The sequence below is a fragment of the Colletotrichum chrysophilum genome, assembly GCF_026319265.1.
Source record: "Colletotrichum chrysophilum strain AFK26 chromosome Unknown scaffold_131, whole genome shotgun sequence".
NCBI lineage: Eukaryota > Fungi > Ascomycota > Sordariomycetes > Glomerellales > Glomerellaceae > Colletotrichum > Colletotrichum chrysophilum.
The window spans coordinates 75,214-99,202 of record NW_026517418.1 but is presented as its reverse complement, the minus strand read 5'-3'; the positions used below and the strand labels follow the sequence as shown (position 1 = coordinate 99,202).

Sequence of the window (23,989 nt, the reverse complement as noted above, 5' to 3'; positions counted from 1 at the left end):
TCCAACGAGCACTGGAGTAGGATGGGTGCCTTCTCTGGGGTAAAGATAGGTTCGAGCAACAGTCTGTCGCATTGCTACAGCAATATTGTGTAGCTCCGGCTCTATGTTGGTCCTGTTGCAATCGCATAGGCCACCCTTGTCGAAATGATCCTTGCTGAAGCGGCAAGCCATTTCCATCTTCGACGTACGGTAAAGTTGGAGATGGTCCTCATCGGCGGGGATAATAGGCCATCTTGGGACTGTTGATGTTATCATGATGTCGCACAACGCTTGTGCGTAAGACATGGTGGCCTCCTCTTCCCGTGCACTTCGCGGGCTGACGCCCGTCGGCGCTCCTGATAAGGGGCCTTGCCATCTGCGTGACAATGGCTTCGTGACGGGCTCCACGAATTTCCCGGTACAGTTATGGCAGGGGAAGGGGTATTTTTCGTCACACACGGAGAGAACATCTGGTTTGATGCAGAGTTCGTAGAGGGGATTCGCGCAGCGGACGAGGTATTGATGAGTGTGGGTGTCAACGGCGCCGTTGGCCTGGCAGGAAAAGTGTCTGCTCAAGAAGATACACATTGTCACAGCAGTCAGTAGTCGAGGAAGAAAGAAGACTAGTGGAACTGTGCTGTCGAAAATGGTCAAAAGAGGAAAACGAAAAGAAAAACACAGCAAGAGTATGTGGCCTTTAAGAATGGCCAGCAAGGACCCTTTTCACCTCGAGTATTCTGATTTCATCGCCACGACCGCAAACCACCAGTGTCTATGACTTGTAAGGGGGGCATTCGAAAGTCCCCAGAGCAGGCCTGAAGAGGTGATACGAGCCATTGTCCTTGGGTTCTTCAGGGTAATGGAGGAATTGGGTAACTCGCAGTCTGTGTTGCCTTTCTCCCACAATAGCGAGGGCCTCTGATACAGCATTGCCTGTTGTTAATAGAAGCATTGCATGTTTGTCCCAAAATGCATCGTCGAGAGGGACATACACGTAGAGGAATAGATGCTAGCCCGGTTCAGATTGTAAGTTGAAGGAGAATCGCAGCCGCAACGAAAATAGGAGCTCATTGTCTCGGTACGTCTCCGACGGCACCTACAATCTGACAACGGCCCTTGCTGCAAGTCATTGTACATGGGCAACACATGGCACTTGCCGAGTGCAGCTTCCAGTGTGATAAGACAGATACTGTAAGATGAATTGTCTTCTTTCCCCAGGCAATGTTGGTGCCCAATAGGTTTGGAGGCGAGAGAATGCAGGGTGCAGCTGCAGGCGACATGTCGTGGTGTAGGCCGAGTGGCTGGTAGCACAGCTGCACAGTCGCCCTGTCTTCTCGGCAAAGGGGCCTTAATCAATTGAAGGAGAAGGGCCGTTGGGTTGCCATTGAGGTTGGGGAGGTGCAGCTGTCTCGATCCGGCAATGTCAGCATCGAACATGCGGAAGGGAGCCGGTGCTTGCCGGTCATGCTTTCAATCAAACACGGTGGTGGAAGCGATGCAGGAGGAAGGTGATGTTAGAGAGAACAGAAGGGAAGAACAACAGCCCACACAGCTAACTGTTGACGGATACAGCGCTACGGGAGCTTAGTCAGGCGCTCAATGCCCCGATAAGATAGCACGCCAACGTAAACTGCATCGCCAACTTGACCCCTTCTCCTCCTAATGCGCCATCCATGACTTTCATTACCTCTGCCCCTTGTCAACATCGTCCAGCATCGCTTCCGAAGCCATGGAAGAGGACGGGATACTCCACTGCTCCATCAAAGAAGCTTCAACTAGACCCGTCCGCTTCGGAACGCCATGACCGATCCCACGCTTACCGCGACGATGGCGGCCCATTGACCCTTCGATCGTCTTGATGCCCAACGGTGGCTTCACGATTCAAGCATTCGTGGCGAGCACTCCCGTCATTTCCTCAGTTCTCATTCTCATCGTCGCCTCCGCATTCATATTGGCGACTACTGGGTCTACACGAAGGAGGCGATCCGGCAGACTTGCCAGTGCAACTGCTGCAGTCAACCCCAAGGCATCAGCCCATTGCAGCTCGATAGCCTCACCTGACGCGACTGGCAGCCCTCAACTCCCCCACAACACCACCAGCAGGAACACCCCCAGTTTGGGCTGTGGACGGCACGACGAGTGCGGGAACCGCTGCATGAGTGAGCCATGGTCGCGCCTGCAATGAATCCATTGGTTTGGCGACTGCATGCGGCACGCATAATCGTGGCCAGCCTGCCTTTGGCCAGCTGCATCTTGTTCTTGTTTGGACGCGGATATACACTCTTACACTCCCTCCACCTCCGCATTCGCTGCGCAGTGCAACTCTTGCATATCTCCTCCCCGTTTCCAACCTCTCAGAAGCATCACGGAATGCTCATCAACTCACGCGAGATCCCAATGGGCACGTCCGGCGCCCATCCATGTGCCTGTGCCGCTCTTCCTGGAGGCAAACCCAAGGTTAAATATGCTTCTCGCTCCCCAACGAGACATCGTGCAGCCGTCTTTGTTTGTTTTCTTTTATACAGCATGTTTCAAAATGTTTCTTTTCTACATTCGTGGTGTCTATACGTTGTAACTCGGTAATTATCCCGTTGTATTCTAGTCCATTCATATTCACCTCGCTGCCAAAAGCACGCCACCCCCCTCGTCGCCCTAGATGTACATCCCACTTCCACTCCCCCGAGCCTCCGGGTTTGAGGCTGAGAGGCGTTCGCCACCGGTTGTACGTTGGACAAAAGTCGTGGCTCCTGGTCTTTCGGCCCCTCTTACAAAGAGACAGGTCGGAATTGCAGGGAATAAGACTACCAATATCACAGTCGGTGTTACAGTCGGGGTTGCCATTCTAATCTTCATCCTCGGCTCGATCGCCTTCCTCTACTTTTACCGACAATCCCTCAACCGCATCAGTCGTCGCCGACGCCGCCAGCGCCGTCATATCTATCACAAGACCGTCAGTTACAGAAGCTCCAACAGAAGCTCCAAGAGCTCCTCCACGAGCGGTCCACCGCCTCCGGACCCGCCTCCGCCGCCGTCAGCTCCACCTTCCGCAGCCCCTGCCGACCCTCCGGCCGACCCCCCGGCCGATCCTCCGGCACCCCCTCCACCTGCTGCTGCACCTGCGGATAAAGAGTGATATGGCCGTCTTTGATGTTCCGTGAAGCGTGGCGTTGAGTGCAGGACAATCAATATGTTAGTTGACAACCTACCTACGAAAGCATTCATTGTGCTAATTTCATTGCAGGTCTTTTTGATGCTTGTGTACACTGACATGATGTAAGTTAGGTCGTCGTTTGGGTCAGGAGTTTGCTTCGAGCAGGAGTTTGACGGCAGATATGAACGGCGATGCCAGGCGCCGGATGAAAACAGCCATGTACAGTCGATTGCTACGTTTTCCCATCGCTTTCTTTGCCAATTGATTGCAGCCTTTCATCTTCGAAACACGGTTCCTCCATCCCTTATTCGAGCAAACATCTTCACAGCCCCAATCACGAGCTCCCATTATGAACAGTCCAGATCTATTCTTAGCCCGATGAATCGGAATGTCCCCTCTGTCTCGGAACTGCTGCATCAATCAGCCGCCATCTCATTGTCATCCAGGGGGATTGGCCCATCGCCAGCTGCCTCCCTCCTCAGGTCCCGGCTCCCGGGCTCAACGCCGCAAAGAGCATCAAAGAACGAAAAACAGCATTCGTTGCAGCCCACTTCCACGTCGTCATCAGCATCAGAATAATTGTCATCCATAAATCGCTGCAGCGGGAACATGGGATCAATACCCCAGCCGATCTCTGTCCCTGGGTCCATGTCCCCAGGCGGCGGCCCGTAATCGACGAAATCGTCACCCATCACCCCCAGACCGACCCCGATGCCAACACCGCCCAGCCCCATTCCCATGCCCATGCCGGCCACCGGTGCCGGTGCCATCGGCATGCCAACCCCCATGGGCATCTCCATCGGCGGCATCGGCATGAACCTCACCTCAACACCACGAGACTTGCCACGGCCATTCTTGCTGGCCCTTTTCTTTGATTTTGTCTTCTTCTTGGCCTTGGCCTTCTTCTTTGGGCGTTTTTGATGGTGGTGGTGAGCTCGTCTGTGGTGATGGTGTGTCCACCTGTGAGTATGTGGGATTTCGTCGCGATGTGCGAAGGCAGTATGTCCACGAGAGTGTCCCCGTGTGGTGGGGTGTGCGTGGTGCATCATCGGGTGTTTATGTGGTTTGTGATGATGCTCGTGGTCTCCTTTCTTGGTCTTCTTTTTGGGTGAGAAGTGGCAGTTGAAGCAGTAGTAGATGATGGCGCACGCGAGCACGGCTGCTATGAGACAGCCGACGAGCCAGCCTGCTACTCGTCCACCTTCTGCGTCGCGGCGAGAGAGTCTGTGTAGTGAAGTGGCCGTGTCGATATGTTGACGAGGGATAGGGGCCATGACGATTCGGGCAACTTTGAGCGTAGAAAAGCCCGATGATATTCATTCTCATCATGTAACCAAACACCGGGCTTCTTGCTTCTCGTTCAAGTCGCCAACATCGGAATTCTGCCCTGCATCTCAAAGATCGTGGCATGGCGCATTATGAGTCTTAAGTCCTCACACCATCACAGCCTGCTGATGACATAACGAAACGCAACTGTGAACCTGATGTCGGTATGAGACCTGAAGCTCCAACAATCAACAATCAACAATCAATATGCGCCAATTCCTACTATCTGAAGTTCGTTTCATGCACATGCACAAACTCAGCAGACGGAAAGCCGGTCCCAAACCACCGGATCCCGCAGCGTAACGTCGCACATCCGCCTCCTGGTATCCAGTCACCTCTCTTCATATGGTGCAAATGGTCATTGCTGACTCTATTCCCCCCAAACACGAACGGGAATGGGGGGAAAGACTATCTATCCTATCCTACAAATATCACGGGTATCTGCCAGCCGCTACGTTCCGAAACCCGGGGTCTCCGTCGTTCTATCTGCAAACTCCATGCTTGTAGAAACCAGTGGGTATTCCCGCCCCTATGCACGCAAAAGCAAATCTCATATCAAAACACACCCAACGGAGTTTGCTCCCGAGCAGACCCTCAACTTCTTCTCCGTCCCCGCCGCTCCTCCCGCCTCTCCTCCCTCTCTCGGATCCTGACCATAACCGCCCCAATCTTATCCTGCACATTGCCCGACCTCTCCGTGAACGCATCGTAGAACTCGCAGTCGGCATGCCCGGGCTGCCTCTCATTCAACGAGATTATGGCGTTCGAAAGCGCCTCCAGCTCCGTCTTCAACGGACCGTAATCCGTCCAGCCATGGCCTTGTCGACGATGCCGCCGCTGTTGCTGCTGCTCGTCACGATGTCTCGGCTCCCGCTCCGGTGAGCCCCTCCGACCGTGCTCGCTCTGCCCCCGTCTCCGCTGACCGCCGCTCTCTCCATCTCCCTGATTATCGCGAGAGAGTGCTCGCGAGTTCTCATGTCGATCCAAACTCCCGCCTCTCGTCCTCTCTCGTCCACTACCACCACCACCACCGCCACTCCTCTCGCCCGCTCTCTCCTCCTCCGCTCCACCGCCAAACTTCTCCATAGCTTTGGCTAGAATGCTCTTCCCGATAGTCTCCAGCACGTCGGCGTCCATGTTCGGAACACCGCCCCGGTGCCTCTCCTCGTCGTCCCTTCCCCTGGCCCTCACCCGATCATCATGGCCGCCCCTGTCCCGCTCGCCGCCCTGGCCGGGCATGTACTTGCGCACGGCATACTCGACGAGACCCTTCGCAAGCATCTCCAGAATAAGCTCGAATTGCCTGCTGTGACCGCCACCATCATCTCTTCGTGTGCGGTTGCGGCCGCGTCCGCCGCCGCCGTCGCGGGGAGGCGGGGACGTGTTGCGGCGTGCAAGTGTACGGAGCAGCACGTCCATAGTTGTCAGGCTAGTGTTGCTGCTGCAGCGCAGCGCTGTTGATAGTTGGTGTCTTTGTGTAAGCGAATGTAGTGTGTATCTGAATAGCGATCGGAATTTCTTCTCTGGGAGATTTCTCTCCAACTGAAAAGAGGAAAGGAAAACGAGGAAAATTCTCTTTTGAGGCCTTCGCGACTGCTTTTTCTTGTCGTGACTCGCACCGGAAAACTCGTGGTGCTGTTTAGCTCCCGCCTGCCAAAGTCCAACCCGTGCCTAAATTTTAGGTCATGCGGCGATGGCGGCCTCTGGTTGTGGTTTTCGCGCCTGCTCTCATGTGATTCACTGCGCCGTGGGCGTGAGTCGAGCGGGTGAGACAGTCGTCAAGTCAGTAGGCCCTCGTTCTTTTTCTTGCCGTCAAATATCGTCCGTTCCGTAAAGAACCGTAAAAAAATATTTCGGAGGGCGTGAAGGATTGTGTTTGTTTCAAATGACCTGCGTCTGCTGCTTTATCATGTTCTGGTGGGTTTGGTGTGTGATGCGGGTGCGACTTTGGTGGTGAGGTGCGCAGGTGAGTTTGGTTTGAGGCGAAGTGGAAGGTGCGCACTCGCCTTTTTCGACTTACCTTCGGGCAAATGTCGCGTGGAATAACCCAGAGGTGCCGGTTGAGTATTCGTAACGGGGTCTGTTGTCGCCGTATAGATAATGAAGGTGAGGTGATTGATTTCAACCTTGGGCCATGTTAACCTACACGATCTAAGAAGGCAGGTTTGCAACGAGCGTCACCAAATTTGCTGCGGGCGTTCTTTTCTACTTGAATTTTATTTAAATATCCTTTCGACGATGTTTAGTCAAGCAAGGTGCAGAGGTCTTTCACGACCTCGGACTTCGGCGCCCTTTGTTGCCAATGATTCACCTCATCTCCTCAAAGCATCGTGGCATGCTGCACAATGGGCACAATAGAGACCACGTCTTTGACCGAGTAAGGCCCTTTTAGCTTTTATTCAACGTGTCTTGCCATCATTTCGTCGATGGAAGGATACGTATGCTATCTATGTCATCTTCATCGACACGTCGCGTGTCATCCTGGGTGCGTTAAACGCCCAGTACCATAATTGTTCGTACATACTAGCCATGAGTGTTATTATCCACAGTCGCCCGTTTAGCTTAGAAGCTCCTTGATATCCTCAATACGAGCAAGCTTCTTCTCCTCATCACTCATCATGCCAAGCGAAGTCGCACTGAAGGAAGTTAGCAGAAGCAAATGCACCGAACCACAGAGAAACTCACATGAACTTCTTCCGCTCCTGGATGCGGAGCATCCTCTCCTCCACTGTTCCATGGCAAATGAACCGATAAACTTTCACCTCGTCCTCTTGTCCCATGCGATGCACACGATCGATGGCCTGCGCCTCCACCGCAAAACTCCACCATGGGTCCATCATGTATACCCTCTTCGCCGACGTCAGGTTCAGTCCCACGCCACCCGCACGCAAACTGATGAGCAACACCGTAAAAGTCTTTGAGTCCTGAAACTCGTTCAACACCGCAGCGCGGGCTTTCTGGGCCATGGTGCCGTCGAGGCGCAGGAATTTAATGTTGGCCCGCTCCAGCGCCGGCTCGATTAGCGTCAGGAACGACGTGAACTGGCTGAAGACGACCGACTTGACACGCGGCTGCTCCTTCCGCAGTTCGCGCAAAGATTTAATCAGGGCGACCACCTTGGACGATGAGTTATTGACGCCCAGGCGCTGCAGACTGATTTTCGACTTTTGGAACATGTCAGGGTCATCGTCGTGTCTGACAACCTCGAAAAGGTCGCGATAGTTGATCTCCGCTCGGCAATTAGGACAGGTAGGAACCTTATGCCTATCGGTCTGGTGCTTCATGTAGTCTAAAAGACACTTTTTGCAGGCTGAGTGCCAGCATCCGGTGACGGTCTGCTCGACCATGGGTTCCTCCGCGCAGATGGGACACTCATTCTCCGCTTCATCGCGAATCTGTCCCAATATGTGCGCACCGAATGCATTGGGGTTCGACTCAGACTCGGATACAGTGGCTGAGAATTGCTCGATGAGCGACCCAAGATCCATGTCGTCCGCAAGACCGGCAGCTAGGTCAGCAGCTGCGCCAGCCTCCGCCTCATCTGCGACAAGCTCCTTATTTCTCACCAAGACGGGATGACAACATGATTGACGAAGCCGCAGAATGTTGGCAAAAATGCTGGTAAAGGCTTTCATGACAGTACCAGCCTCAACATTCTCCCTGAACGATTGCTTTGCTCGTGTGAAGATGTAGTCATAAATTTCTCGTTCTGTCTCACCCAGTTCGACATCAACAATCTCGACATGCTTCGGTGGAAGAGGAACGAGTGGCTCGCCGTCGGGGGTTTTCATGTCTTTGGTTCGTCTGAGGACCAACGGCTCAAGCACCGTCTGGACAACATCTAGTGCGCGCATGAAATCCTTCGACTCGAACGGAACAGTGATGAAGGTCTTCCAGAAGGAAAAGTTGTTCCATGGCTCAACGCGGAGGAAGCGAACCAGACTGAAGAGGTCCTCCAGCTTGTTGACGATTGGCGTTCCAGTCAGAACCCAGCGATGCTCAGCGGATATCTCGTAGCAAGCCTTGGCTGTCTTCGACTGTCGGTTCTTGATGTGATGGGCCTCGTCAAGAATAACGCGGAAGAAGTTGAGAGAGAACAGACCGGTGTGGTCGGACTTGTTCCCCTTTTTGGCGGCCACCTGATTGAACTCGGAGAGGACAACTCCGTAGCTGGTGATGACCACGTCAGGGGCAGACGCAGCACTAGCCTCGCAGCACATCGCCTGGAGGTTGCTGGCCTTCTCGTTGCCGTAGTAAACAATGGCCTTGAGAGTGCCCTCCTTGGAAGCTTTCTCAGCCTCACTCTGCCATTGCGCCAGGAGTGACATGGGCGCCACAACGAGCGTCGTACATGGCGCTGAGAGCACATTGGATGAGTTTGAAGCAAGTCTGGGCAGCTCGTTGACAGACGCAGGGGCACCGCCCTCCGCCTTGGCTCGTTGAGCAATATCGGACCGGTGCGAGTGGACGAGACTGAGCATCTGAATGGTCTTGCCGAGACCCATCTCATCGGCAAGTATACCGCCTAGGCAGTTCTGTTCTTGGACGGGGAAGTCCAGTGACATGTCGCCTGAGTACGGGTTAACGTAAAAGTGCTGCTGGTCCTGTACCTGAGGCAAATCCTTGTCGTCGGTATCCTTGAGTGGCCAGGCATACTCTTCCCATAGAGGATGCATACTGGGCTCACGGTTGCTTTTTAGATCCTTCTCTTTGGTCATCATCCAGTATAATGCCTGTTTTTGGTATGGCCGCAGGTCCATCGCGAACGTATCCGCCGGCTCCGCCTCTGGTGTGTTGAAGTCAAACGACTGTGCCTTCCGGTACAGCGCGTCTAGCTGGTCCTGCTCCAGCTCCTCGCCGTCTTCTTGCTCGTCAGAGCCAGGGGAAGACCCCGGTTCCTTGGCTGTGGCCTTTGTGGCTTCCTTCTCCTTCTTCTCGTCCATCTCCGCCGCCTGCAGCAACCCTTGTCTCTGGTTCTTCGCGTTCTTCGATGCCGCCGAATTCACTCTCGTGGGTTCGAGGTTGATCTCGTGCAGGAGTTTGACCAAAGCGACCTGTCGCAACCGAAGTTCCTTCTCTTCTGTGGACTCCTTCTCTTCAAAAAACCCCGCCGCCCTGTTCTCTGCGATCTTGAACCCGGGACTGTGGAATGCCGAAGCCAGCAGGTGGCACTTGAGTTGGATAAAGACCGTGTCGTTCGTCCGTAGCCTTTCAGGGGCGTAGACACATGTGCCCTCGAAGCGGCAAATCTTTTGGTCCATTAATGTCGATACCCACTCCGCCGTCTCCTTCGCCAGTCTCCCAATCTCCATGCCGCTGCTCATCGTAAACCGCACCAAGACATCTACGCGTCTCGCGGCAGCAGATCCGCCACGAGGGGCGACAGTCGTGACGCCAAACTTTGTAACTCGTGTGGCCTTGGGAGGCTGGATCTTTTGCCTGTCAATCTTGACAACATCGCCATGCTTGAGGAGGTTGGCACCGCTGCGCGTAGCCCAGCCCTCAACACCAAGAGATCCAATGTATCGAGACTCGGGCATGCTTCGACGAATGATCGGTTTCGGGGAATCTTCCATCGTGACGTCTTGTGCGGTCGATATGGCGGCGGCGGCGGGGGACGGTCTAACGAAAGCATTGACCGAGAGAGCCTTCTTCTTGAAGTTCTTCCATGTGCCGTCAAAGAACATATTGACTGCGCGCTCCAAGTTGTTCCCACAGTTCTCTCGTATAACATCCAGCACATCCGCAGCAACCTTGTCGCCCACGAAGCTCTCAAACATCTCCTGGTCGAAAGTCATGGCGGACTCTTCGCGCTGGATATCGGATGGAGGAGGGGCGGCGCGGTTGGAGGCATCTTCGATGGGCTGCTCGACCAGCGGTCCGCGTGACTTCAATGGCGAGGAAGACGCTTCGGCATCCTCGCTCTTGATCTGCGCCCTATCGTCGTCGTCGACATCTTGAAAGAACCGCTGCTTCTGATGTGTCGGCGGGGTAGGCAGCGCCGGGCTCGAGTGGTGGCTCAAGGCATCATCGTCGGAGAAGAAGCGTCTCCTCTTGGCAGGAGGCTCGGGAGAGCCTGTGAAATCCATTACAGAACTTGAAATGCCCCCAAAGTGTCCTTCAAGGTGGCAGGATTACAATGCCAAAACAGGCGACCAAAAGTACACTCAACCCAGCTCCAGAGAATGGAGACGCGAGGCGAATCAGTCAGCGCGACTGACCGCGTCGGGTCATCACGTGCTTGCGTGACACCTTATGTAAGCCACTTAAACCACCCTCTGCAAGACGTCATAATTGGGTTAGTACACCGTAGAAAAAAGTGGTTGACTCGGGCATTTTGCGCATCCCGTCGCCCCAGCTGTACCGCACTGTAAAGAAGACCCACTCGCCTTGAAGCTGCGATTTTCAGATTGAAGAAGCATCTCCGACATGGCGCATTACAACAGCGCATTCTCCTGAATGAATCGACCACGCATCGTTGGCCATGGCCTGAGAAGGCTCGTACAGACCCCTCCGCGGGGAGCCAGGGGCATCATCACCGACGCAGACGTCGTCAAGGCAAGGAAGTATTGCCAGTCGCAGCTTCAGTAAGTGCAATCGCCTCTCATCAGCAGCGGGTAGCAACCTCGATATTCGTTGCTAACAACACCCTAGACACAGCCACCACGATGCTCATTTAGTTTACCGGCTCCTCTCCCCCAGGGCCCAGGATGCATACCTCGCCCTACGCGCCCTCAACCTCGAGCTCGTCCGCCTCCCCGAAGTCGTCTCGAACCCGGTTATAGGCCAGCTGCGCATGCAGTTCTGGCGCGAGTCGATCGACAAGACCTTCGCCGGCACGCCGCCCGCCGAGCCGATCTGTGTCCTCCTCCACCAAGCCCTCCAGGACCTGCGCGCACGCTCCCGCAGCAGCACCGCGAGCTCGATCCGCTTCTGGGCGCAGAGAGTCATCAAGACGAGGGAGAAGCACATGAACAACCGCCCTTTCGCTTCGTTGGCCGCGCTCGAGGAGTACGCCGAGAACACGTACTCAACGCTCATGTACGCCGTCCTCGCCGCGATGCCGCTGCGCTCGATGCAGGTCGACCACCTCGCGAGCCACATCGGCAAGGCGTGCGGCATCGTCGCGACGCTGAGGGGTATCCCCGTGCTCGCGGCGCCGCAGCAGACGCAGGTGCACACGCCATCCGGAGCGGAGCCTCCGCGGCCGCGGGACCCGGTCCTGTTGCTGCCGCTGGATGTCATGTCAGAGGTGAACCTGCGCGAGGAGGACGTGTTCAGGTACGGACCCGAGGCGGAGGGGTTCCAGGACGCGGTGTTCAAGGTCGCGACCAGGGCGAACGACCACCTCATCACGGCGCGCGAGATGCTGAAGAATCTGCGGGCGGGCCAGGATGCGGGGCACAACTTTGAGCACCAGGGTGAGGAGGAGCACGTGTACGAGGAAGACCAGGAGGACGACGTGCAGCGAGATATTCGCCGCGGCTTTGGCGTGTTGCTGGAGGCTATTCCTGCGCAAGAGTATCTCACGAACCTGGAGGCGAGCAATTTCGACCCGTTCGCAGTCAAGGCGAGCTGGAAACTGGCATGGCGCCTGTGGCGCGCCACGAGCAAGCAACAAATTTAAGTCAATGTAGGACTGTAATATCAAGGGACTAGCTATGTAGGATATGCATGTACGACTATAACTGGCTGTCACGGCCTTGTTAACAAAAATAACCAACCTTGCTCCGTCAGTCAGAGCCAAAATTTCAGTGACATTCGGACTTCGACTTGGTGATGACAATTGAATCAGCTGGATTGGCTCAATCGACCGCGGGGACAGTGCGGATGATCCGTACCCATCACACGTCACACAGTCGTGGCTGAAGCTCCTCCAAACACCGTCACAAGCCACATTCAGCGATCGGAAAATTCCACACCTGTGGCGCAGGCCCTCCGAAATAATTTGGCTATCGCGAAGCTCCATCCACCTCTCGACTCAACCGCAGTATCGTCAATGTCGACCACAAGATGTTGTACGAACTCGTAGGAATCGTAAGCCCTCCACTTCCCGAGGCACTTTATGCTTCAACCCAGTGACTAACATCTCCATCAGGTCCGTCCGGGCAACCTCGCCGAGGTGAAAGAGTATGCGACCAAGCCCCCCTCCCCTCCGAACCGCACCACCACCGGCCCACGATCTTCTCTCTACTCTTCCCCCCCAACCCGCCTCTTGGTACATCCTAATATTTACCTACCATAGAATCGCCCTCACCGCCGGCCAAATCATCCTCCGCAATGGCGGCGTCATCCGCGGCATGGCCAACTGGGGCGTCTTCCAGCTCCCCCGCCCCGTTTCCAGGGCGCAAATGAAGCATAAGTCGGGCCACTACTTCGTCATGCGCTACGACGCATCGTCCGCCACGCACTCCGACATGCGAAACACCATCAACCTCGATCCCCGCGTCATTCGTACCGCACACGTCAAGCTCGGCGACGGCAAGCTCCAGACCGCCGCCCGCTTCGGTGATGTCAAGTGGGATGGACGCCATTAAGGGCGTGAAGACGAGAGGGACGAATTCAAGGATGAGCGAGAGGACAAGGGTCTCTGTGCCGCGAGGAAATCTAGAGACATGGAGTCTTAAAACCGGTGGAGGATGTATGATATTGAATATTCCCGAGCCAGCGCCGGGTTTTTGATGGCCTGTATTAAGCCGGTCACAGCGCGGAGTGTACAACTACGTGGCACGAAACTACAAAATAGAAGAAATGATCTCCAAGCATACACCAAAAGCGCAAGAGGGGCGATGTGTACTATAATAATCAGTCTGAAGTTCGTGAGTCATATCTGTGTACTGGCTAATGCTGGAATCCGATGCAGCCCGCTCCCAACGTCAGCAGCGTCCAACGCCCATGGACAGCTGATACTATTTCTGTATGGAGTATGAACGTTCGCCAAGTCAACCATGCCCCGCTGATACGCGCGATGTCAGACATCTATCCCTATCAGGAGCTTTCGGGGCTTCGATAACCTTCGACTGTGAAACCGTGGACTATGGCGTAGACTTTGGCGCGTTTATGAGCCCTCAATGACCTCGTATTCTTCAGCTTGTCCTCCCGTACAAGCAGAGGTTCTTGGCGGATAGGCGTCTTCCTCTTCTTCTCCGATTTCTAAGCGTCAACGTCCATAAGAGCGGAATCGGCCTTTCCAACCCCCTTTTCTCTGCACCAAGCCACGAAGTCGTCAATGACACTCGGCCAGGCACCGTCCTCGTTCCAGAAGGACAAAGTCTCGTCCGACATAGTTTTGGTGGCGAACTCGAGAATCATGTTCCACATGTCGCGGTTGACAGAACGAGTCCACTTCTCATCAAGGAATGACGACCACAACTCGAGCCAGTCATGAGACTTGGTCTTCCATTGCCAGCCTGGTGGCGAGAACAAGACGCTCCAGTAGACCTTTGCTGTGTCGAGAGCTAGCGCCTTCTGGTTCTCCTCCTTGCTAGCGACAAAGGTGTAGCGGTAGACTTTTTTGAAGTAAGCGGGATCAGTGGCGAGTGTGTTGACCAGAGACTTGACGTGCGCGGCGTGCGCTTGACGCGTCGCGGACCTGAATACTTGTTAGTAAAGAGCTGCGGCGTGCATGATTTTCAATGGCAAGAGTGACAATGTCAGGGTAGCAGCCATGACATATGCGCGGTAAGAACATACCCGGTTGTCTTCCAGCCATCAATATAGCCTTTTTTCGTAATCGCGCCAATAGATGGCGACTGAAGAAGCTCTGCGACCACAAGCATCTCGGCGTTCTCGAGGTCTACGCCAAGATTCTCAAGATAGGCCATGGTCGACTCAACACCCATCGTGTCCTTCTCATCTCTTGAATCATCTAGGTCTTAAGTTAGCGAATTCGGACCGAGAGCGGATCGGTCTACCCGTACCACGAAGCTTGTCGAACATCTGACCCAAAGACGTATCGAGTGCTGAGGTTGTGGGTGTGGTGGTGCCACTGGTGCCAGAGAAGTAGCTATAGACAGACCCGTTAGCATGTTGTTCTCTGTTCTCGTTCAAACGTGGTGGAGATGTTTAACAAAGACGTCGACAACGTGTAACAGCTTCGACGTGCTGACGACGTGGGAAACGAGACATGACTGGCAACTTTGCTCAGGAAGCCGAGAATAATTCAAGTACCCGGAGTGTTTTTTCTCCTCACAAACAGGGCTGTTCTTGGACCCTTTTCGTTTTGAAGAAAACATGCTTTTGGATGCGCGCTTCACACCGTCCCAGCCCATCTTCTCATAAACGCTGGATCGCGCGGCGTCGGTTGTTTGGCAGAACTCAGCAGCAGGCTAGCCGGCGTAGCACGAGACGAGCCGCAGGGCGATGAGCTATAAAGCTGAGAATACGGTATCACCGGAGAACCGTATAGAGTTTGTGTTATTTGCAGACTTGCAGACGGCAGGTTCGGAAGGGTAGCGGGAGTGTCGACTGGGCCCCCCTTTCAACGAACTTTCGTGATCGCCAGTGATGGTTGGCAGCTGGTTGGCAGCCGGGCCAGTCCGTGAGTTGAAGCGCCGGTGTCAATTAAGACGGAAAGACAGGAGCTGGCTAGTCGAAACAAGCCTGAGTGGCGGCTGCCACGGCAGTTCGTCGACTTAAGGGCCATTCTAAGCGCAGATTGAATGTTTCAGGAACCATTGACAATCGGCGTCGATCCGGCCTTTCTCTTGATTGTGTGGACGGTATGTGACCCCGAAAAGGGACTGGGCTGCGACCTCTTGGGTGCAGGAGCATTGTCCAGCAAGCGCAGCGCAGCGCAGCGCAGCGCAACGGCAGCGTTATCGAACCCGGAAAAGCAGCGCTTCGGCGCAGTGAGTGGGCGGGAAGGCCGCATGCTCCCCCACAATGGGTACCTCAGTCAGAACGTGGGCGAGCCGCCGACAAGGCAAGGTAGCGTGAGGTACAGCAAGGTGCGGTCCGTATCCATGCGCGGCGTGCTGCTCTGCAGGCCAAATTGCCCCGAGAAGGGCCGGTACGCTCTTCAGTCCGATTGATGGATGCTTCGGAAACCACTTTAAAAGAGCGGTAAAAGACCACTGGCAGGCGGCGTAACCGGGCAAAGACATCCAGGCACCGAAGCGAGAGACGAAACAGAGGGATACAGAGGGATACAAAAGCGACGTGCAAGACGAAAAGAAAAGCCATGTCGAACATGGAGAGGATGACTTACGCATCGACGGCCTCATTGATCTTGTAGCCGGAGTTCTTCAGGTACTGTTGGAGAGTCGACAGTCAGCATTTCATCCAGCATTCAAGAGTTGCATCGATTCGCCATAGTCTCCCGTCTGCCCCTCCCCCGCCAAGGAAAAGGTCGCCTCGGTGCCCATCCAAGCGCAGCGTCTAGACGGTGCAAGACAGCGCGACACAACGTTGCAAAGCACGACAGCAACCGACGTTCCTCCGGTAGGTAGCAGACATGGCTTGCGTCTTGCAACGTCGGGTAGGACGATGAGGGGTTCTCCAGCAGTGGGGGAGAGGTTGGGGGGCTGCGCGAACGAGGGACGAGAGCGAGACAAGACTCGGTTGGGATGTTTCTCGGTGGGAGATGAACGTACCCGTTGTGCGGTTCTGTCACTGGCACCAGTCAACTGCACGAACTGGGTCGCCAAAGCCTTCTGGGTTGACGAGGGCGGCATTGTGGCTGCGGTGGTTCCACCAAGTCTGTCGTATCGATTCGGTCTCGATCCCGAGGGGCGGAGGTGAGGTTCTGGGGATATCGCGTGACGCAGCTGTTCTCTTTGCCGACAAGAGGAGATTGCGACGGTGTGGGTTGGTGACTCGGGCGCCGGTGCAGTAGATGTAGACGAGGTCGGCTTGGACTAGCGATTGCCGCGAAAGACGGTGTCGGTTCCGGGCAGGTCAAGGGTCGCAAAGGACGTCGATCGTTGGTTGTCGCGGAATGTGGTGGTCGAAGGGAAGGCAGAGGAAAGAGCTAGAGCTGCGACTTTGGAGACTGGGACGAAGCAAGGCTGAGATAGATGGTGGGGTAAGAGCGGCCGACGGTTTTGAGGCGGGGCAGCTCCTTCATCGGCAGGCAGCACAGGGTCGGTCACCTACACTTTTTTCTTGCTTCAGGCAGCTGGAGAGGTCAACCTGGAAGGCTCTGCCTCCCCTCACAGCGGTTGGTCGCTAAGGCAGTGGAGAGCCACAGGGTGCTGCGAGCGGTCTCCAGCGGTGTCTGAAGCACAGAGGTGCCTGAAATCAGCCTGTCCCTGCCTCCCGCAACTCCGTCAATGAAAGTGGGAACCCCGCCTTCCTAATCGGGCTCAAGTCTATGGAGCTTCAACTCGACTTCCATGCCTGGGACTTGCTTTTCAACCGTCAACGTCCCCCTGCGTCTCTTTCTCTCTCCTCACCACTTTCACCTAGCAGTCTCGGGTCATTCCTTCCCGCCCGTTTGCTTCATCTCAACCTTCTTCGTCCCTATGCAGAGCCATGCGATATCATGAAACTTGGCTTACCTTGGAGACGCAGGACTTGGAAGTTCAGACGGGTGTCTAATCGACCACAATTCTCTGTGCCTTATGACCCATTTGAGCCTTCAAGCTGAGGTACCCAGGCAAATAAAACCACTGACTGTTGCTCGATGTCTTTCTTGATAGGTTCCTTAAGAATCCAGCTCGACAAATTTGTTCGTGTGGTATGTTCGAGTTCTTCCCATATTCTTGGCATCTGTAAGGACCTCGAGATACCTAGCCATACGAGAACCACTGTGAGGACAGAATTATCATGATCTGCATAAACACAGGAAAGATAGGTGGTAGGTATCGTTGAGATGATCCGTGAGTTGCAGGACATCGCACATCAATAGAACCTAGGTACCTAGCCCTATGTTAGATCCATCACTGGCGGCCAAGATACAGCGCGCCTTCAGGCAGCTGCGGTGCACTGAGGGTGCTCCAGAGGCCCCACACTCCCCCAATGACGTCTACCAATAGCGCCTCCTTGCCGGGCAGACTTCCATCGCTGCACCGACGTTAATTGATTGGAGCAGGCAGCAGACGCGACTTTTTTCCTTGACGCGCCGCTGCCCTTGGAAACAGCTTCACGCATGTCACTCACTCTCTGGCAATCTTCAGCCAATTTCAACAGCAATACAAGCAGCTCACCCGACATACCGCCTTCCAACGATATGCTATAGAAATGGACTCTCCGTACAGTCGGGAGTCGAGCGAACCCCCATTCGACTCTGCGCATCCCTTCAAGGGCGTCGTTGTCTGCTGCACCAGCATCCCTCCCGACCAGCGGGTAAGTCGTGATGCACATCGCATTTGCCCCTCAGCCACCCGCGAGACTTTCCACCTGCGAACTCTGCCCGGACACTCTCTCACACCACCTTCAGGCAGAAATAGCCAAAAAGACCGAAGAGCTCGGCGGAATCCACAAGTACGACCTCACCCCCGACGTAACCCATCTCGTTGTCGGCGACTACGACACCCCAAAATACCGCCATGTCGCCAAGGAACGTTCCGATATCAAGGCCATGGATGCCACCTGGATCGATGCCGTAGGGAAGCTGTGGATGGAGGATGTCAACATTGACTTCCCGGCTGTCGAACGCGAACATCAACTCAAGCCTTTGGAGACATGCGGCGAGCTCCCCGATGCCACTAATCCTGCCGAATCGAAGCGAGGGAGCCTGTTGCTGTGCATGACAGGCTTTGACGATCGTAGGTTCGCCCAAATCCGCCGCGAGGCACGGTTCTGACACCAGTGTAGCCGACGAACGTAACCAAATCATCGAGCGAATTCAAGCCAACGGTGGCACTTACACTGGCGACCTGACGAAACGAGTGTCGCATTTGATCGTACATAAGCCAGAGGGAAAGAAGTTCAAGGCTGCCCGTAACTGGGGTATTCGTACTGTTTCCCTCGCATGGCTCGACCAGACTGTAGAGCGTGGCTTGATTCTCGACGAGCAGTGCTTCGATCCGGCTCTGCCGCCTGAGGAGCAGGGCCAAGGTGCTTGGAACAAGGTCAACCCGAGGCGGGTGTCTCTCGGCAAGCGGTCGAGATCCGGCGTCGTTGAGGGTGGGCAGAGGAAGTTGCGAAAGACGGCGAGTATGAAGCTTAGTAGCCAGCGCGAGTCGCTTTGGGGCGACATCCTCGGCAGCAAACCCACCGGAGAGTCTTCTGCACCCGACAGAAGCGAGAGAATCGAGGTTCAAGACTCGGGCATTCACGACGCCATGGTGCGGCCAGCTCCTGATGCGGGCATCTTCTCGATGTGCTACTTCTTCATGACTGGTTTCGAACCGTGGAAGACAAAGATCCTAGCCGAGACGATAGGTTCCCTCGGCGGAAAGACCTATAACCTATTCGAGGAGATGGTTGCAGATCCCAGGGCCAGACCACGCCATAGATTTCTGATTGTCCCGCAGGAGTCTCAGCCCTCGACACGTTATCAGGTCCCTTCAGCACACGTCGACAAGATCCAGATAGTAACGGAGTTCTTTATCGAGCGGTGTTTGCACAACAAGGAGCTTTGCGACCCAGATGGTCATGTTCTGGGCCGTCCGTTTCCCGTGTTTCCTATCTCCGGCTTCGAGGGCCTGTCTATCTGCACGGCAGGCTTCACCGGCATCGATCTTCTTCACGTAGAAAAGGCCATCAAGCAAATTGGCGCCAAGTATGCAGCCAGACTCAACGAGACTACTTCAGTGCTAGTCTGCAAGTCCATCACGGAAACGCGCAAAGAGAAGTTGAAATTCGCCTTTGAAAACGACATACCTATTGTCGGCTCAGACTGGCTTTGGGAATGCATAACGACGGGCTTCAATGCTCCCGTAAGGACATTCATGTTCTCAGAAATCAAGCAAAACCCCAACCTCGAACCCCGGCCGAAACCCAAGGAACAGCCCAAGGAAACTAAACAGCCGATCCAGAGAACACGGTCCGAACCTATCCCTCACATGCCGAAGAAGCCTGTATCACGGCACACGTCTGCTGTGGGAATTGACCAAACCGCCTTCCAAGATGACCGTCCAAAACCTGCGGCCCAAAGGCAGAGTATGAAGAAGGCGGATTCAGCTGCGTCTTTCCAGTTCCAGACTGCCAAGTCGCATCAGATGGATAGTTTCGGTGGCGGGACTGTCAATGAATCTTCTAGCGTGCGCAACAGAATCTCTACAGTGGCGGCAAGACCGGCCATGTCAAGAACGACGAGCGTCGCCGACAGCATGGACCCGACACCTATATCGAGATTGGATGCGCAGGAAGCCGTCGAAGATTTGCCCGAGGCGGATCCCTCTCACACATCTGACAAGGGCGCACTGGATGCCCAAATGAGCGAGGCCCAGGAAAGTGTCAAGAAGGATCAGCGCAGGAAGAACGATGGAGATCAAGAAATCGTTGACGAAAATGGGAGAGACGCCGATACCCCGCTGGGAGCACGACAGCGTAAAGCTGAAGAGGGGGGACGTGATCGCCGTCTTGATGAGAAACAGGACGATCAAGTGATGATATCTGCGGAAGGGGACGTCGAAAGCCAGCTAGAGCTCAAACGTGGTGAATTACCAAAGGTGGATCTGGAAGCCCAGCTCAAGGCAGAGCGTGATGCGCAGAAGAGGGCAGAAAAGGAGGACCTCTCCAGCAAGATTCTCGGCGTCATTGAGAAGGGTGCGGAAACCCCCAGTAACGAGGAGCAACCGCAGACACGGCGTCGCAAGGCTCGCGTCTTTGGCCGCGCTATCAGCAACGCCTCAGTAGCCTCCAGCGGCAGCGCCGAGTCGCGGATTGATGCCCTCGGCCGGCCCACAGAGGAGCAGCCCCAGGAGGAGCCGGAGCCGCCGTCGACGCAGATCCAGTACGAGGACCCCGGCGCCCAGCACCACCGCGCAAAGATCAGGAGCAAGATGCTCGGAGAGGAGGTCAAGCCCGCTACCAGTCAGAGTAAGATCAAGATTGGCGGGTTCGAGTTCGACGGCGATCCGCCGAAGATGCCTCGTCGGCAGACGAGGAGCAATGCTTGAGCTAGTACATAGCACAGGATTTGGTGTTTTTCGATACGGAGTGATTGACGGGTTCTTGGGAGTCGTTGAATGGCCGGCTCGTTATAGCATTGCATAGCAGATACGACACAGGCATAACCAATATATGAAGGACATGGGTAATGACGCCAACGGTTCAGATAAATGAGGGGGAGAAGAGTGGTAATAGCATGATAAAAAACCATCATCAATCTGGGTATCATTGATTGCGTTTATACATACTTCTACATCCAGGGGCGGGCGCCTCATCCACTTTGCCGCCCCCGAGAGATGGTATCATCATCATCCTTGCTTCGTCCGAACACCTTCTCCCGTCCTTACAAGTGGTGGATACAAAGGGAATTTGTGCGTCTTGCAGACGGGTTTGTAACTTTTTTGGTCTTTTCTCTTCTCTCTCTCAAGTGTCCTGTTTTCCGATCTGTATTGGTATATTGGGGGCGCAGCCCTTGGGAAAAATCAAAACAGTAAAAAACGCAGAGTGATATCCCAAATGACCAAAACGAAAACTGTGCTTTACGTAGATGTACTGAAAACAAGCAATACAAATGGTACAGATCTGGTGACCTTTACAAGCATCGTACAAGACTCAGAGAATGGGTGGTGTCAGGGCGTAGTCCGCTCATCTACAAGACGGACGCTGCCTCTGTGAGCACGCTCAACAGACTCGCCGCGGCACCGCCGATGCCCACGGCGCCGAGCGTCTCGCCCCACGCCTTCTTCTTGTCCCGCCTCTCGCGCTCCGCCGTGCGGTCGCGGTGGTGGCGGCGCGGGTAGTGGTCCCTGTCGCGGTCCCTGTGTTCGCGGTGCTCGCGGTGCTCACGATGATCGCGGTCTCTGTAGTCACGCTCGCGATCACGGTTGCGCTCGCGGTCGCCACGGTCCCTGTCATGGCCACCGTCGCGGTGATCCCTCCTGGACGACCGATGCCGACTCTTGTCTCTTTCCTCGCGGTAGGAGCGTGGAGGGGTAGGCTCCAATTCGTGCGGCTCCGGGTCGAAACGCACGTGGTTCTCGTTCTTGTTCTTGAGGATTGGTTTCGGCTGAACGGTGGCGGAGGGAGATGTGCCCTTTTCCTTGTCCGAAGGGGGTGGGACGATGTAGTAGGCTTGCTTGGATTCCTTCTTGTGGTCATAGCCGCTGTCAGAAGAGGTAGCGTCGGAGGAGTCCCAGAGAATGTCGTCGGAAGAGGAGGTGAAGCCGCGGGAGTCGGCTCGTCTGCGGGAGCGGGGGGTGGGAGGTGAGTTATTGCTATTATTGGGCGGTGGGGGCCGTCTACCCCGGGAGCGGGCCGAGCGGGCCTCGGCCGACAGGCGGGCAAAGTTCGTGATTTCCTCGCGAGTCAGGACGCCAAGGACCGCGACGTAGTCCGGACGGGCTTCGTAGCGGACGCCGGCCCGCTCGAGGACTTCTGGGGAGACGAGGGCACGGCGGATGCGGGTCCATTGTGCCTCGAGAGGAATGTCCTTGCCGCGGGCGTCCGGGGCGAGGCGTGAGGCTGATGTGCGTGGTGAGGCGCCAAAGGGCAGTCCGCCGCGGGACATTGGTGGTACGAAGCGTGGTGAGACGCCGAGGTTGCTGGCGACCTCTGGAGGGAGGTAGCGAGTTGAAGGGGAGGCATCGGAGGGTGAGATTGAGTAGTTCTGAAGAGGTGCGGCGGCGATGCGGAGGTTTTCCATGCCCGTGTTGAGGTTGTCGAGGGCCATCAGGTCCCGGGTAGAGATGAGGGCAAGGGAATCGTTGTGGTCGTCCATCTCGTCTTCACGGTCGTAGGTCGAGAGAGAGCTGTATTGAGCCGGCAAATTAGGAACGGAAGTGCGCGGGTCGACGGCGGGAACGGCTTTGCGGCGGTCGTTGTAGGAGCCGTAGGTTTCGCCGCGTTCTTGGGCGAGCAGACCGCGGACGGAGGGAGGAGCCGTGGCATCGTTGCCGGTGGACTCTTCGAGCTCACGAATATATGCGCGGAGGACCTCCTGTGTGAGTTGTCAGTTTCCATATATCGTCAAATTCTATAGGACGGAATTTGTGGAGTTGTGTTATCCATTGGACATATGTGCTGTGTGCGTACCTTGTTTTTCCGCAGGACTTCCTTGGAAAATCCTTCCCTTTCTAATTCTGTACGAAACTGTTGCCAAAGATCTTCGTCGTCGTCGCCAACGCCGCTGTGTCTGCGGGCAAAGAGGCGGGCGGCGATCGCGTCGACCTTGTCTTTGATGTTGTCGAGGTTGCCGCCCTGCTCGTTGACTATGCGCTGTGCTTTTGTGGGGTTCTGCAGCTGAATGGTGTCGAGAAACATGTCGATACTCGTCTTCTGATTCGCGAGCTTGGTGCGGATCATGTCAATCATGTCGCGCTCGCGCTCTTCGAGACGGTCCACGTCGCCGTATTTCTTGAGGATAGTCTCGAGCTGCTTGAGGTTGAAGTCGCAGTCCTCGACCAACGGCGCCAGCTGGCGATTGTAGACGGCCGCATCATGGGAGTTGAGGAGGGAGTCCGGGTCTTCGGCCTCGACCTTGAGGTGTTTTAAGACACCGTGTAAGCGGCGGACAGCGATTGCAATGTCTGCGAACTCTGGGCCGGCGGACTTGGCGTGGCGGAAGAGGTCGCGGGCGAAGTCGTCCAGGGCGCCGAGGTTGGGAAAGTTGCCGTTGCTCATGGCGGCGGGTGAGATGTGGTTGTGGTCAGTGCCGGCGGAGTTTTTGCTCTGACGAGCGTATTGGAGTTTGGCGATGTCTGCCTCTGGTGGTGAGGTCGTACGTGAGAGTGAGTGGTGAGAATGTAGGGTATGTGCAGATGGGAGACGGGTGGGATCTTCTACTAAAGCTGCAGAGTTGCAAGCCAGCGGGAGATGTGTTGAGACGCTGCGAGGGCGGACCGACGGGTATACGCAATATGGTGTGCGGGTTAAGACCAGGGACAGTGATGGATGCAGGTCAGGAACCGCAATCAAGATGTGGCATCAGAGGAGAGGCCTGGAGTGTTGTCTTGAGTGAGGTGTGATGCCAGGGGTGGAGGGAACGTGGGTGACGGAAGCGCGCGGGTTGAAAAGGGAAAGGCTGGATGTTGGTTGTGCAGGGGATAGATGGGATAGAAATGAGAGGATGTGAAAGGTGGGTGAGCAGAGAGGAGGGAGGATAAGAGAGGAAGAAGGGCGAGGAGTGATTTGTGATGTGCTACGTGAGGTCCGAGAATAACATCCAGGATTCGGAAGATGTCCAGGGCGTCAAAGTGTCGACTGGAGGAGGTAGAGAAGTGTACAGCGACTCGACTCGGTGAAGGCACGTATGGCAAGCAAGGTCAGGTCCGGTAATGTAGAGAATAAGGCAAAAGGTAGTAATTCACAAACCACCAGGTCTTGTTGGTGTGGTATGTAATAGCATGGGAATAGTATGGCAGCCGAGTCGAGTCGACAGGCGAAGGGGACATGGGGGGACAGGACCAGGCCCCAAGGCAGGCCGGCCCACGGGGACAGATGGTGATATTGTCATCGACGGACGGCCAGGTCCCA

The 23,989-nt window shown here is 55.4% G+C and overlaps 7 protein-coding genes across 7 annotated transcripts; 3 read left to right on the top strand and 4 right to left on the bottom strand.

Annotated features, from left to right (window-relative positions):
• Positions 1 to 5,244: 5,244 nt before the first annotated feature.
• Positions 5,245 to 5,875, bottom strand: COL26b_011154 (uncharacterized protein; the record flags this gene model as incomplete). The annotated part of the gene is made up of 2 exons (XM_053183828.1): positions 5,245 to 5,444; positions 5,473 to 5,875. The coding sequence occupies 2 exons, from the start codon at positions 5,873 to 5,875 to the stop codon at positions 5,245 to 5,247; spliced, it is 603 nt and encodes a 200-aa protein (XP_053032240.1).
• A 1,138-nt stretch (positions 5,876 to 7,013) lies between these two features.
• RAD5 (DNA helicase rad5) lies at positions 7,014 to 10,545 on the bottom strand (the record flags this gene model as incomplete). Its single annotated transcript, XM_053183827.1, has 2 exons — positions 7,014 to 7,092; positions 7,142 to 10,545. 2 exons carry the CDS (start codon positions 10,543 to 10,545, stop codon positions 7,014 to 7,016), a joined length of 3,483 nt encoding a protein of 1,160 aa, XP_053032239.1.
• Positions 10,546 to 10,915: 370 nt separating this feature from the next.
• COL26b_011152 (uncharacterized protein) lies at positions 10,916 to 12,083 on the top strand (the record flags this gene model as incomplete). Its single annotated transcript, XM_053183826.1, has 2 exons — positions 10,916 to 11,043; positions 11,159 to 12,083. 2 exons carry the CDS (start codon positions 10,916 to 10,918, stop codon positions 12,081 to 12,083), a joined length of 1,053 nt encoding a protein of 350 aa, XP_053032238.1.
• Positions 12,084 to 12,469: 386 nt separating this feature from the next.
• COL26b_011151 (uncharacterized protein) lies at positions 12,470 to 12,993 on the top strand (the record flags this gene model as incomplete). Its single annotated transcript, XM_053183825.1, has 3 exons — positions 12,470 to 12,493; positions 12,555 to 12,586; positions 12,702 to 12,993. 3 exons carry the CDS (start codon positions 12,470 to 12,472, stop codon positions 12,991 to 12,993), a joined length of 348 nt encoding a protein of 115 aa, XP_053032237.1.
• A 616-nt stretch (positions 12,994 to 13,609) lies between these two features.
• COL26b_011150 (uncharacterized protein) lies at positions 13,610 to 14,298 on the bottom strand (the record flags this gene model as incomplete). Its single annotated transcript, XM_053183824.1, has 2 exons — positions 13,610 to 14,048; positions 14,150 to 14,298. The coding sequence occupies 2 exons, from the start codon at positions 14,296 to 14,298 to the stop codon at positions 13,610 to 13,612; spliced, it is 588 nt and encodes a 195-aa protein (XP_053032236.1).
• A 3,340-nt stretch (positions 14,299 to 17,638) lies between these two features.
• Positions 17,639 to 20,466, top strand: COL26b_011149 (uncharacterized protein; the record flags this gene model as incomplete). Its single annotated transcript, XM_053183823.1, has 3 exons — positions 17,639 to 17,743; positions 17,838 to 18,165; positions 18,215 to 20,466. 3 exons carry the CDS (start codon positions 17,639 to 17,641, stop codon positions 20,464 to 20,466), a joined length of 2,685 nt encoding a protein of 894 aa, XP_053032235.1.
• Positions 20,467 to 21,107: 641 nt separating this feature from the next.
• COL26b_011148 (uncharacterized protein) lies at positions 21,108 to 23,137 on the bottom strand (the record flags this gene model as incomplete). The annotated part of the gene is made up of 2 exons (XM_053183822.1): positions 21,108 to 22,454; positions 22,550 to 23,137. 2 exons carry the CDS (start codon positions 23,135 to 23,137, stop codon positions 21,108 to 21,110), a joined length of 1,935 nt encoding a protein of 644 aa, XP_053032234.1.
• Positions 23,138 to 23,989: the final 852 nt, after the last annotated feature.